This window comes from Aspergillus uvarum, assembly GCF_003184745.1.
Source record: "Aspergillus uvarum CBS 121591 unplaced genomic scaffold BO82scaffold_65, whole genome shotgun sequence".
NCBI classification, from domain to species: Eukaryota; Fungi; Ascomycota; class Eurotiomycetes; order Eurotiales; family Aspergillaceae; genus Aspergillus; species Aspergillus uvarum.
In genome coordinates this window covers 22612-35189 of record NW_020291362.1, presented here as the reverse complement: position 1 = coordinate 35189, position 12578 = coordinate 22612, and the positions used below count along the sequence as shown (strand labels likewise).

The 12578-nt window shown below is 53.9% G+C and overlaps 3 protein-coding genes across 3 annotated transcripts; 1 reads left to right on the top strand and 2 right to left on the bottom strand.

The window, feature by feature from the left end:
* Positions 1-1001: 1001 nt before the first annotated feature.
* On the top strand, positions 1002-6770 carry BO82DRAFT_405925 (HECT-type E3 ubiquitin transferase UFD4; the record flags this gene model as incomplete). Its single annotated transcript, XM_025639526.1, has 7 exons — positions 1002-1303; positions 1365-1456; positions 1518-2188; positions 2242-3838; positions 3886-6318; positions 6371-6520; positions 6574-6770. The coding sequence occupies 7 exons, from the start codon at positions 1002-1004 to the stop codon at positions 6768-6770; spliced, it is 5442 nt and encodes a 1813-aa protein (XP_025487860.1).
* A 445-nt stretch (positions 6771-7215) lies between these two features.
* Positions 7216-8203, bottom strand: BO82DRAFT_293261 (PaaI family thioesterase; the record flags this gene model as incomplete). Its single annotated transcript, XM_025631787.1, has 2 exons — positions 7216-7242; positions 7325-8203. The coding sequence occupies 2 exons, from the start codon at positions 8201-8203 to the stop codon at positions 7216-7218; spliced, it is 906 nt and encodes a 301-aa protein (XP_025487859.1).
* A 1669-nt stretch (positions 8204-9872) lies between these two features.
* On the bottom strand, positions 9873-12465 carry mak5 (ATP-dependent RNA helicase MAK5). The gene is made up of 3 exons (XM_025641041.1): positions 12155-12465; positions 10846-12102; positions 9873-10787 (listed from the first exon to the last, which is right to left on the bottom strand). Exons 1-3 carry the CDS (start codon positions 12365-12367, stop codon positions 9933-9935), a joined length of 2325 nt encoding a protein of 774 aa, XP_025487858.1. The 5' UTR covers positions 12368-12465; the 3' UTR covers positions 9873-9932.
* Positions 12466-12578: the final 113 nt, after the last annotated feature.

Sequence of the window (12578 nt, the reverse complement as noted above, 5' to 3'; positions counted from 1 at the left end):
AGTGGTAGAATTGATCTAGTTGTTTGCTATTGTAAAATTGTAAATAGTGGTAATTAGTGCAGTGAAGCAGTGTAAATGCTTCGGAGTTCGACAGACAGTATGATGTTGGTAGTTGCACTCGGGTAGTCTGTCGCTCTCCGGACCGCCATCACCGCCCGGCATCCACCACGTCAATCAGTCAACCTTCCCCCTCATCCCCCCCCCTCCCCCCCAACTTCATCCATCGACTTGTTCTCTTGTTCTCCTACACACTTTCTTCCTTTGTGTGAATTACATCCACCTATCAAACCCCTATAGTTGATTCTGCTTGTATCTGGACTCAAGATCTAGCATTACATTGCACTTTGACCTCCGGCTCCTCAGCCGCCCGCCTGATCGGCTCTCACCGAAACTCACCCCGGATCGTCGACGGAAGCCACAGTCCATTCACCCAACCCAACCCAACCTCCCCCCCCAAACTCACTCACGGTCAACAGTTCCGACAGTGAACGAATGGCGGGTTGAACGGCGTCGACTTACGAGCGAGCCCTCCTTAACTAGCTCTGGTTAGCAATCGACATATGGCCAAACAAAGGCCCAATTCTCACCGCCAGGACCCTTTAGAGGACGCTGCCGCTCTTCCATCCGCTGAACTCTCCGCCTCTGCTGCCAGGTACATATTACTTCTATCTCCCTTAAAGCCTCTCCACCATCAGTTCCCTTCTGTCGTGTCTGGCGTCTGGATTTCAGCCCTGGCTTCTTTTCTGATTCCTCGCGACTTGGCCAACCCTTCCCCAACAAGCTTCAACACCTTGGTCCGTACGAGTATAGCGGTATCCGCGGAGGCGTCTCCGACAAGCTGTGCATGCGACGGAGTCTTTTGACTGCGTGTCGGTTTCCTGGACTGAACATCGATTTAACCCTTAAACATTTCTCTTCCACCGTCACCCCGATCACACTTTCCTGTCTACTTTCCAACTCTCCTCACCTTTTCATCATTTGCTGGAAGTGAACGCCTTCTCATGTCCTCCAGGGTTACTCGTTCTGCTGCGAGATCAGCTGCAGAACCTCACCCGTCTACCAGCGCCGGCTCTTCTCCTACGAATCCCGCCGCTGGTTCGGCGTCGACTCGGAAGCGCAAGGCCCCTCGTCCTGACCAGCCCGTGGAAGCCTCCGACCTAACAAACCCCTCATCTACTCCTCGGAAGAGCAAACGACAGCGCCGCGCAGCGTCCCCTCCCGTCCCGGCAGCACCTCCAGCAGCTTCTACTGCTGCCACCCGTCGCGGCACTCGCAACCGTCCAGCTACTATGTCCCAATCCGGGTGAGTCGCACCTAGAACTGTTTCCTCGTCACAGTGAATGTACTGACTGCGAACTCTGTAGTTCATCCTCGCGGCCCACGGAGGATTCGACCAAGACTCAAGTCTCGCCTCCAACATCTCGGCGGAAGTCTAATAAGAGCGGAAGGTCGGAAGGTAAGAGCAGAAACCTCAAGTTGAGGAAAAGTGGTGGATGAGAACTGACACTATGCTACAGAGCGTAGCTCGACCACCCAGTCTCCAGCGCGCCGGCAAAAGAAGCGTCCTTCCAAGATCGATCCCGATGTGCTGATGAGAGAGGCGGAAGAGGAATTGGAGGAGCAGGACCACATTGAAGAGCACGAATCGTCGCCGCCAAGTGATAACCATGAAGGCACCATTCCGTCGACCTTGGACGACGACGACGACGACGGCGACGATGACGACGATGATGATGATGATGATGCGGACCTCTTCCACAACAGTTTGTTCGGGGCTCGAGGCCACCTAGGCCTTCAGAGTACCCTACGGGCTCTAAGCGGCATGATGTCGGGCATGTCCTCGCGCTTGCGCGATATTCTGAACAACTTGAGGATGAAAGATGACCCGTCCATTCAACTGATAGCTCTTCAAGAGCTCTCGGAGCTACTACTAGTCTCCAACGAGGATAATCTGTCAGGCCAGTTCTCTCCGGACCCATATGTGAAGGAATTAGTGGCCCTGATGCAACCAAACGACTTTGGCGAGGAGAACCCAGAGATCATGCTCCTTGCGTGTCGCTGCCTGGCCAATCTGATGGAGGCCCTTCGTGGCTCAGTGGCCAATGTTGTATATGGTGGAGCTGTTCCGGTTTTGTGCCAGAAACTACTGGACATCCAATTCATTGACCTGGCCGAGCAAGCTCTCAGCGTAAGTCATGCTCTGCACGTTCTTCACACATGCGTGCTCACTAGCTATGACAGACTTTAGCCAAAATTTCGGTCGATTTCCCTGCCTCGATCGTGCGGGAAGGTGGTTTGACAGCCTGTCTGACTTACCTCGACTTCTTTCCTACCAGCACGCAGCGCACGGCCGTGACAACTGCTGCCAACTGCTGCCGCAACTTGCCCCACGACTCATTTCCAGTTGTTCGTGATGTGATGCCGACCCTGCTCAACGTGCTCTCCAGCAACGATCCCAAAGTGGTTGAACAGGCGTGCCTTTGTGTTTCGCGGATCGTTGAGAGCTATAAACACAAGCCGGAGAAGTTGGAGGAGCTGATTGAACCCGCCATGCTGAAAGCTGTACTTCGATTGCTTCTGCCCGGAACCACCAACCTCATCGGGTCGCATATTCACACTCAGTTCTTGCGTGTACTCGCGATCATCTCCAGAGCCAGCCCTAAATTGTCCGTGGAGCTGCTCAAAATGGACGTGGTCGACACTTTATACCAGATCCTGACGGGGGTGTCGCCTCCGGCCAACTTGGACGATACGGCTATGAAGATGGACAGCGTATTGGTCATGCAAGCATTGATCCACCGTCCCAAGGAACAGGTTTTTGAGACTCTTGATGTCATCTGTGAGCTGTTGCCTAGCGTCCCGAGCCGGCATGTCCCACAACTCGAAGGTTTGATCGGGCCCAGTGGCATTTCCAAGCATCCTAAGGCGCAAGAGACGGCCGAGAGACGGCGCGAATTGCTGTTGGAATGTAAAACGGAACTCAAGCGGTTTGCCATGATACTGCTGCCGACTTTGACCGATGCTTACTCCAGCACTGTCAATCTGGAGGTTCGCCAGAAGGTTCTCACCGCTCAACTCAAGATGCTTCACAATTTGGACGTCGGTTTGATTGAAGATGCTCTGAAATCGGTCCCTTACGCATCTTTCCTAGCAGCGATCCTCTCCCAGAACGATCACCCCACGCTGGTGTCTCACGCTATTCGTTGCGCAGAACTCCTGTTCTTGCGCCTGGAACATGTCTATCGGCATCAATTCCATCGTGAAGGCGTCATCTCCGAGATCTTCAAGCTTGCTCAGCAGCCGTTGTCGACAAACAAGCTGGAAAAGCAGACTGGCGATACCACCACGAAGGACACCGCTAAGGAAGAGAAACCCGCTGCGGAAGCCCCCGCCAAGGATAGTTCCGTCTTGGGCTCAGACGACGAGGATGGGCACGACGACGATGAAGCAGAAGATGACTATGATGAGCCGGAGGACGAAGATAACGATGACATTTCCGAAAGCTCATCGTCAGCCTCAGGCCAACTCGTTGCTAACAAGATCGCCAATGCATTGAAGGATCTCGTAATTCGCAACGCCCAGGGCTTTGTCAGTCAGTACGAAGCTAGTCAAGGCAATGACATGCGAGATAAGGCCTTGGAGATTCTTAAAGAATTGCAAACTCTTGCTTCCGATCTCGAGGCGTGCTACTCGGGCGATGAGACTGACGACGGACTTTCCCTCTTCAAGAAGTTGGCAACTTACTTTGACGGCGATGCACTGGAGAGCATCACTAGCTCAGAGCTGTTGAACTCTGGCATCATCACAGTTCTTCTCAAGGTCTTTGGGGATTTTCAAAGTAAGAGGCCTATCTTTACCTTGCTGATATGTGCTAACTGTATCTAGCAACGTCTATGCGCGAAGCTCGTGCCGCCTTTTTGCAAGCATTCATGGGGTCGACCATATCCGAAAAGGCCCAAAGCCAGAGTACTGCAACTACCCCCTTTAGTGTGCTCATTCAGAAATTGCAGGATTTGCTCAGCAGGACTGAGCATTTTGAGGTCACCACCGTCAGTCACAACTCATTGGAGAATACACGTAGCAATGCCGCCTACATGCTTGGGAAGCAACTCCGATTGAAGCTTGTGGCAGATGAGGATTCCGACATCCCCAGAACCTATCGCAACATCATGGTATCGATTCATGCCATCGCGACTTTCAAGGCCTTGGACGATTTCTTGCATCCGAGAATTAGTCTGTCTGATAGGCCAAGGCCAGCGCGTAATCACGACTCGATCCTTGCCCAACTTGCAAATGCAAATGCAGCCCGGCTTCGTGAGCAAATAGCTGATGCAGAGCGCTTTAGCAGCGGTAGCCCTCAGCTGCCACGAACTTCGAGCACGACGAATAACCCGGCTAAGCCCGGAGAAACTCCTGCCGGTGGCGACGAGTCTGAGACAGGACTGAGACGATCAAGACGTCACGAAGCCGCTGCCGAAAGTGAACATGACAATGAGCCGCTCGAATGCGCAGACGAACGGCAAATGAGCGATGACGAAGATCATGATGATGAAGGCGACGACGAGGAGTTGAACGCCATTGTGGATGATCTCGATGAAGACCTTTCGGACGACAATGCCCAAGACCCTACTGCTGTCAACATGGAGGTTGCATCTTCCGGCAAGGTGACTGCTCGCAAAGAAGATGGCACCCGTGTAGCTACACCATTGCAGACGCCCGCTTCCAAGTCAACGACATCTGCACCGAGCGCCGGCCCGAACCCCTCATCTGGTAGCTCCTTGGCAACGGCAGGTCGACCGTTCTCGTCTTATGCGGCTGCCATGGCCTCAATCCCTTCAGACTGGCACATCGAGTTTAGCATTGACGACCACCCAGTGTCTAGTGATACCACCATCTACCGTGCAGTGCATCACAATCGTCAGCATGTTGACCCAAGCGTGAAGAACGTTTGGTCGGCAGTGCACACAGTCAAATTCCGGCGTGTCCCAGGGCCCCCTCCTCCTGAACCCTCATCTATCACTCAGGGAGGCTCTGTCTCTGCCAAGCCCGAGGGTGAAGAGATGCCGGCTTCTCTCAGTCAAGGTCCCACGACCGCGGTGATCCTCCAGCTTCTCCGTGTCTTGCACGAGATGAATGCCACTCTCGACGATATAATTGCGGAGACTAAAGAGCTTGTCGCACTGAAGCCGGAGCCATTGGCCCAATTCATCAACACTAAGCTGACTGCCAAGCTCAACCGACAATTGGAAGAGCCTCTCATCGTGGCGAGTAGCTGTCTCCCTAGCTGGAGCGAGGATCTTGCCCGCCTCTTCCCATTCTTGTTTCCGTTTGAGACGCGACACTTGTTCCTCCAGTCAACTGCGTTCGGCTATTCGCGCGCGATGATGAGGTGGCATAGTTCCCAGAACGGCGATGACAGCCGCAATGACAGTCGGCGCGATGACCGACCTATCCTCGGTCGCTTGCAGCGGCAGAAGGTGAGGATCTCAAGAAGCCGTATCTTGGAGTCTGCCATCAAAGTGATGGAGCTCTATGGGTCTTCTCCGAGCGTGCTGGAGGTTGAATACTTTGAGGAAGTCGGTACCGGGTTAGGCCCTACTCTTGAGTTCTACTCCACCGTCTCGAAGGAGTTTTCGAAGAAGAAGCTGAAGATCTGGAGGGAGAACGATTGCGCCAATGGCGAAGAGTACGCGTTTGGCAAGCGCGGTCTGTTCCCTGCGCCCATGAGTGAGGCACAGGCTGCATCGGAAGCCGGTAAGAAGCAACTGCACTTGTTCAAGATTCTCGGAAAGTTTGTTGCCCGGTCAATGCTCGACTCTCGAATCATCGACATCTCGTTCAACCCAGCCTTCTTCCGCATTGCTGACAGCTCAACCTTTGTTGCGCCGTCGCTTGGCACCGTGAAGGCTGTTGACCAGGATCTGGCGAATTCGTTGACGTTGCTGAAGCGCTACGCCACTGCGAAGAAGGCCATCGAAGAGGACAGAGGGCTGTCTGTAGCTCAGAAAGCTCAGGCTCTCCAAGCCGTTGAAATTAATGGGGTCAAGGTCGAGGATCTAAGCTTGGATTTCACACTACCTGGATATCCAGCTATTGAGTTGATCAAGGATGGTTCGAACATCCCCGTGATGATCGACAACGTAGATCTGTATGTGGACAGAGTGGTGGATATGACCTTGGGCAATGGAGTCCAGCGTCAATTAGAAGCCTTCCGAGCGGGCTTTTCCCAGGTTTTCCCTTACTCGGCTCTGCGAACCTTCACTCCTAACGAACTGGTTATGCTATTCGGCCGCGCCGAGGAGGATTGGACTATTGAGAGTAGGTGTTTCCCCAAGAATGTGTCAGAGCACCCCGCTAACCTCGGTTCTAGCCCTGATGGACTCCATCAAAGCTGACCATGGCTTCAACATGGACAGCCGGAGCGTGCGGAACTTGCTTCAGACGATGAGCGAGCTGAATGCACAACAACGACGAGACTTCTTGCAGTTTGTGACCGGCAGTCCCAAGCTGCCGATTGGCGGTAAGTGATTCTAGTTGTTCGGTTAAGGTCAACTGCTAACATAGACTGTACAGGCTTCAAGAGTCTCACTCCGATCTTCACGGTGGTCTGTCGGCCCAGCGAGCCGCCATATACCCCCGACGACTACTTGCCTAGTGTCATGACCTGTGTCAACTACCTGAAGCTTCCCGACTACAGCAGCTTGGACACCCTTCGCGAGCGACTGTCTGTTGCCATCAAGGAGGGCCAGGGTGCATTCCATCTGTCGTAGAAGAGTGGTGAGGGAGCCTCAAGGTAAAGTGGCTTGTTGATGGAAAATGATTAGGACCAATCGCATTCGTGTGTGTTATTTCTTTTTCTTTTTTTCTTCGGTTTTCGGGTGGGCATTTCAGGGTGTGAGTTGATTCTCATGTGTATTTTGAAGGGGAAAAGGAGTTTCCAGGCGGGACCTTCTCCGTATTGGTTGAATTTAGATAGAAATGCAAATATGGCGATGGTGAGATGACCGTGTAAAAGTTGTTTGTTTAATCAATCGGTCTGTGTCTGTGTCTGTGTCTATGTCTATCTCGGTCTATATCTATGTTTGGTGTATATCTATTCTCAGAATGAAAGATAACACCGGGTATTATATGCACTCCTCACGGTACTCCTCACCGCACTGTGCTTCTCTTCACTATACTCGCTCCCTACTGCAACTCACCACAATCTCCACCCCATCAATTCCGATACAAGGGCACCATAGACTATATCGAATCCCAGTCAGCTACTACCCCAAATCTCCGAGCATTCCCATCCGTAGAAAGAAAAAGACAAGAGGGAACTTACCTCCGCAAACTTCGGCTCAACAAACAACGCCCGCGCCTCAGCCACCATCGTCCCTTCTTCGTCTTCCGCCCCCTCCACCACCACCTCCCCAGATGCACTGCGTGGCGGGAGCGAAGTCAACGATCCCTCGACCCACGCCTTCCGGCCCTCGACCCGCACCGTCTCCGCGCGCAGCACATACACCCGGTCCGGCCGCGCGGGCTTCCGGAAGTCCACGCTCAGATTGGCCGTCATGCCCACGCCGCTGGGGAAGGAGGCCGCCACGCAGCGCGCGAACGTCTCGTCGAACATCACGCTCAGCAGGCCGCCGTGCACGTACCCCGGGTGGCCGTTGAGGGTGGTGCCCAGATGGAAGAGGGAGATGGTTTGCGCGAGCGATGGTGGTTGGTTCTGTGGGGTTGGCGGGGTGCTTTGCTGGGATTGGGTTTGCTGTTGGGTGGCGGGTTTGCTCCGCGTGAATACGTACGGCGGGACGGTGACCTTGTGGGCGCCGGAGAGGGTGCCTGCGACGAAGTGCGAGGCGCGGTGCGTGGGGATCATGGACAGGTGCGGCCGGGTCTCGGTGTAGCTTTTGTCCTGGCGGAGGGTGCGCAGGAGCGGGTGCGTGGTGAGCTGGGTTTCGGCTTTGGGTACTTCGGGGTGTTCGGGGTGCGGCGGCACGGGGTATGCTTCGGTGGGGAGGGGGGTGGTTGGGGTTGTTGTGGTGGTGGTGGTTGTTGCTGTGGCGGAGGTGGGGGTTGCGGAGCGGAGGGTCCGCGTTTGGTGATTTGGGATAGGGGAGGAGGTGGTGGGGGTTGTGAGGGTTGGTAGGTGGTTGGGTTGGTGGTGAGGGCGCGCGAGGAGGCGGGTTAGGGGTCTGAGGGGCCGGAGGTGCGACATTTTGCGTTGTGCTGAGGTTCTGGATAGGATTTGATACTTGTTGCTTGCGAGGCTGGATTTATAGCAACTGGTTTAGGTGCAGGTGGTGACTCCTGGTGTTGACTGCGATGACTCTGGGTTGGGGTCGTCAGTTAGGGTCTTATCGATTTGCGATTGCGCTGATGTGATGTGATTGTCGTACGGGGGTTGACTGTGTTGATGGATCTGGGAATGTGCTGATGATGCCATTGGGATGTGCGACGGCTTGCTTACCGTTAATACAATTGCGTGATCTTCTCTGGCAGGATTATAGCTTTCGGGTTGAAATGACTCTATCCAGGTTCGAGAAGAAAAAAGAAAAAAATTGAAAAAGCCTGGCGCATCCCAACGGAGTGGATCATACTTCCTATCTCGGTAAGCCCACGTGGGATCCATGGACCCGGTGCATCGGGTGCAATCCGTCCAATGAGACCCCTACGTGGGCGGGTGTTCCGCGCCAGAGTCCCGGGTGGGGCGCTTCTCGGCTCGGCTTCGAGATCGGGCGGGATACTTATACTTGGTGTGTGGATGAGGTCATCTCAATTTTGATGTGGACTATACCTGCTCAGGGACTTGGACTTTGATGATAAAGCTGGCAAGTTGAATTATAAGCAGGATGAAGGCGGTTCATAGCTTGTCTTGAATGAGATGTTATAGGCGAAAGGGTCTTTGTTTTCGGGCCTTGTGTGGAGACCTGATACTCTGTTTGTATCTCAGACAGGGAGACACTCCATCACGTATGGTCTATTTCGAAAATATCTGTACAATGAGCCTCCAAAATTACTTGACCACGCATGACTTTATCTAGCATCTAGAAAACGGAACTTGGATTGGAGATAGCAGTACTTTAGAAGAGTCATGCTACGGATACCTGGCTACACATAGGTTGTCCTCGGTGGGGTGCATGATGAAGACTTTCAGTGCGCTGGTGGTATGTGGTAGTGGAGCGGATCCAGTTGCTTCTTGCTATAGTGCCATTTCCCTCCATAGCTCCCTCCAGTTCTCATTCATCTTCTTGCTATCCCATTTCCACGCGCACGATATAGATCTCGTGTCTTCTGACCATTTCTCCCATTGGTCCATAATCTCCGATCTATGCCTGCTTAGTTGTCATATTTGAGGTTCAAAGCCCATGGTACTAAGGTCAAAACAGCCCCAATAGCACCCAGCACGCTAGCTGCAAATCCAAAGCTCATGTTCCGGAACATCTGTCGGGTCCTCGTGCAGTTCCTGATGTTGCGTTTCTAAGGGCGTCTAAGAAAGGCTTCGTTTGTTGCCGGTTGTCGACATGGTGTCTGTTTTGCCGCAGAAACCTGTGGCTGGGGCTGGAATGAATCCTTTGCGGTATGCTGGGGAGCATTGATCTTTTGCGCTTTGAAATGGAAATGTGTCGCGACAAGTGGGATGAGCTTCTAGAGTTGAATCTGATCACACAAGGGGCAAAATAGGTGGAGGTTGGCGTAACAACTCATTCAGAGAGAGAGGAGTTACCCATCTGGCTCTCGTGTATCAATAGTTCTCTGCAATGCATGCGCTGTTTCCATGCGGACTCATTCCACACAATTTGTACCTGACTCCCCCGCGACCAAGAAGGCTACTATATCAAGGCAATGACATGGAACAAGCATGTATGTTAACGAAACTGTACAATGTCTACTAGGTATATACATGCATCAAGTAGAGTTGCTTCTCCTCTTCATCTTCCCCATGATTAGAACTCCAACGCGTCCACCTGCCCCAAGAACGAACTGTTGCCCTCGCCACGCAGCAGCGCTTCGATGTCCACCCGTCCCGAGGTGAGATACCGCTCACTCACACCCACATTCACCCGCTGCGACAGCAGCTGCTTCAACTCCGCCCTCATGCTGGCCATCTCGCCCTTGCTGGTCTCACCAGCCTTGCGCTGCCGCTCCTGACGGCCTTTACCGCGACCGCGACCGCGGCCCGCCGACTCGTCGAACTCTTCACTGTCGTAGTCGACGCCCAGGTCTTCTGCGGCGTTGCGGAGCCAGTTGTCCTCCGCGGAGATCTTCTCCTTGGCGATGGATGAATCGGCGATCTTCGCCGCCAGCTTGACGCGGGGCTTGACGCGACCCACGACCCGGCGGTCCAGTTCGAGGGATTCGAGCGGCACCTTCTTGCGGTTCGCCATGTTGGCGTGCACCTTGGCCGCCAGGCGGATGACGCCCTGCATCTCCTCGGGGGAGCAGATGAGCACGCTCTTGCCCGAGGCGCCGGCACGGGCCGTACGGCCGGATCGGTGCACGTAGGTGTCAGCGGTACGGGGCGCATGGTAGTGGATGACGAAGTCGATGCCCTTGATGTCGAGACCACGCGCCGCCACGTCGGTGGCAACGAGAATCGAACTGGGGTCGGAGGTGGGGGATGAGAAGCGTTCGACGGAGCGCAGACGGGCCTTCTGCGCCATCGAAGAGTGGAGGGCCAGCGCCGGGAGTTGGAGGTTCTGAAGGAACTGTGTAAGACGGCGGACGGCCGAGATGGAGTTGGTGAAGACGAGGGTGCGGTGCTTGGGGTGGTAGAGAAGTAGCGTGTAAAGGAAGAGGTCCTGCGGTCGTTTGGTTAGCAAGGGTGACGATTTGGCGGTAGGATAATCGTAGGCTTACCTTTTCCATCGCCGCACATTCGACAATGCCTTCTTTCAATCCCTCCGCCATCTGCGAGACAGGGTTGACATCAATAAACTTGGGCTTTTCTTCCCGGAAGTTCAGCTTTTGCAGAAGGTATTCCATCGACTCTTTCTTGTCCATGATATCACCGCTCGTCCAGCGACCCTTGCCGGCAAGCTTCTGCTGCAAGTCACGGTGGAAGGTAGCAGAGAAGACCAGTGTCTGCCTCTCGTTCTTCTTCTCCTCCTCCTCGGTCGCTTCTTTCTCTTCGTACTGGAAGTCTCCATCCACTATACGGTCAAGGGTAGTGATGATCTCGTTTGCTTCTTTGAAGTGTCCTTCGCTGAGCAATCTATCCGCCTCATCGATGACAAGGAACTTGATACCTTGCATCTTGCGAATCACACCCTGACCCGTGCTCATAACCTCCCAAACTCGACCCGGCGTTCCGACCACAATATCCGCACTAGCCAACAAGCGCTGCTGTTTCTGCAAGGACAGACCTCCAGTGAGGAGGGCGATGCGTGCATTGGCGCCTGGCGACTGCTGTACCAAGTCACCAATATGCTTGGCCAATTGATGTGCGAGTTCGCGAGTGGGCGAAAGGATTAGGGCAATGGGTTCCGTGTCTTCCTTCTTCTTCTGAGTGCCATTGCGCAGTTGCGTGCGCTTGATCTCCAGGTAGTGTTCCAGGATCGGAATACCGAAGGCCAAGGTCTTTCCGGAACCCGTTGATGCCTTTCCTACCACGTCATGGCCGTCGAGGATGGGAGGAATGCAGGACTTCTGGACCAGAGTGGGGGTAGAGAACTTCAGCTTCGAAAGACCGGTAAGCACTTCCGGAGAGAGTCCCAGTGACTCCCACTCAGAAATATCCACGCCATTATCCTCCTCCTCGTCCTCGAGAGCGGCGAAAGAAAGACCAGACTTGATGCTCTTGTCCTCTTGATTCGGGGTTCCCTTCTTGCTCTGCTCGACTTTCTGTTTTCTTGCTTCCTTGGCTTCCTGCCGCTTCTTGTCCCTCTTCTCCTTCCTCCTATCCTTGGCTTCTTGCTGCTTGTCCGTCACAGGGGACTTGGTAGCCTCTTCCTGGTCTTCATTTTGTTCTTCCGTAGTTGGTGCTTCCGTCTTCTCCTTCTCCGAGGTCTCGTTATCGCTGATTCCAGCCCATTCGTCGTCAAATTTCGCTTCCTCCTCTTGCTCTTCCGCGGTCTTCTTCTTCAGAATTGACTTTTGTGGTTTGCCAGCGGCAGCCTGCGAACGTCAATTTCATTGTCTACAGCTAAATAGAAGCTCAAAGTCATACCTTGAACCTAATTTCACCGCTGGCCTTGATAACGTCCACCCCGTCAATCTCCTCTAGTCCGAAAAAGCCTCCTGCATCCTCCATACGATCGGGGAGCGCAACCTCCTTCCAGTTGAGATCGTTCACAGTAATAACGTCAGCATTGGCGCTCTTCTTCTGCTTCTTCGTCTGGACATCTGCGCCCTTGGCATCGCGCTGCCGCTTTTGACCCATAATGACACACGGCGACTGGGAATTCTCAGACGGACAATCGCCTCCGCGACAAGTGAATAGCAAAAAAACAAGTTAATGGAAAGGAAGATGGATAGGCAGGGGAGCGGGCCTGCGAAACCTGCGGGAAAGAAAAAAAAGCGGCAGAAAAGGGCCGCCTTGCGAATCTTATCGCCGCCCCACACGCAAAGACCGAAAGAAATTCCGCCCATTT

Bases quoted from the DNA above. Each gene is read 5' to 3' on its own strand.
- mak5 (XM_025641041.1), bottom strand. From the start codon at position 12,367: ATGGGTCAAAAGCGGCAGCGCGATGCCAAGGGCGCAGATGTCCAGACG. The intron at 12,103-12,154 runs GTATGACTTTGA...TGACGTTCGCAG, and splicing joins GCGGTGAAATTAGGTTCAAG to GCTGCCGCTGGCAAACCACA. The intron at 10,788-10,845 runs GTAAGCCTACGA...AAACGACCGCAG, and splicing joins AATGTGCGGCGATGGAAAAG to GACCTCTTCCTTTACACGCT.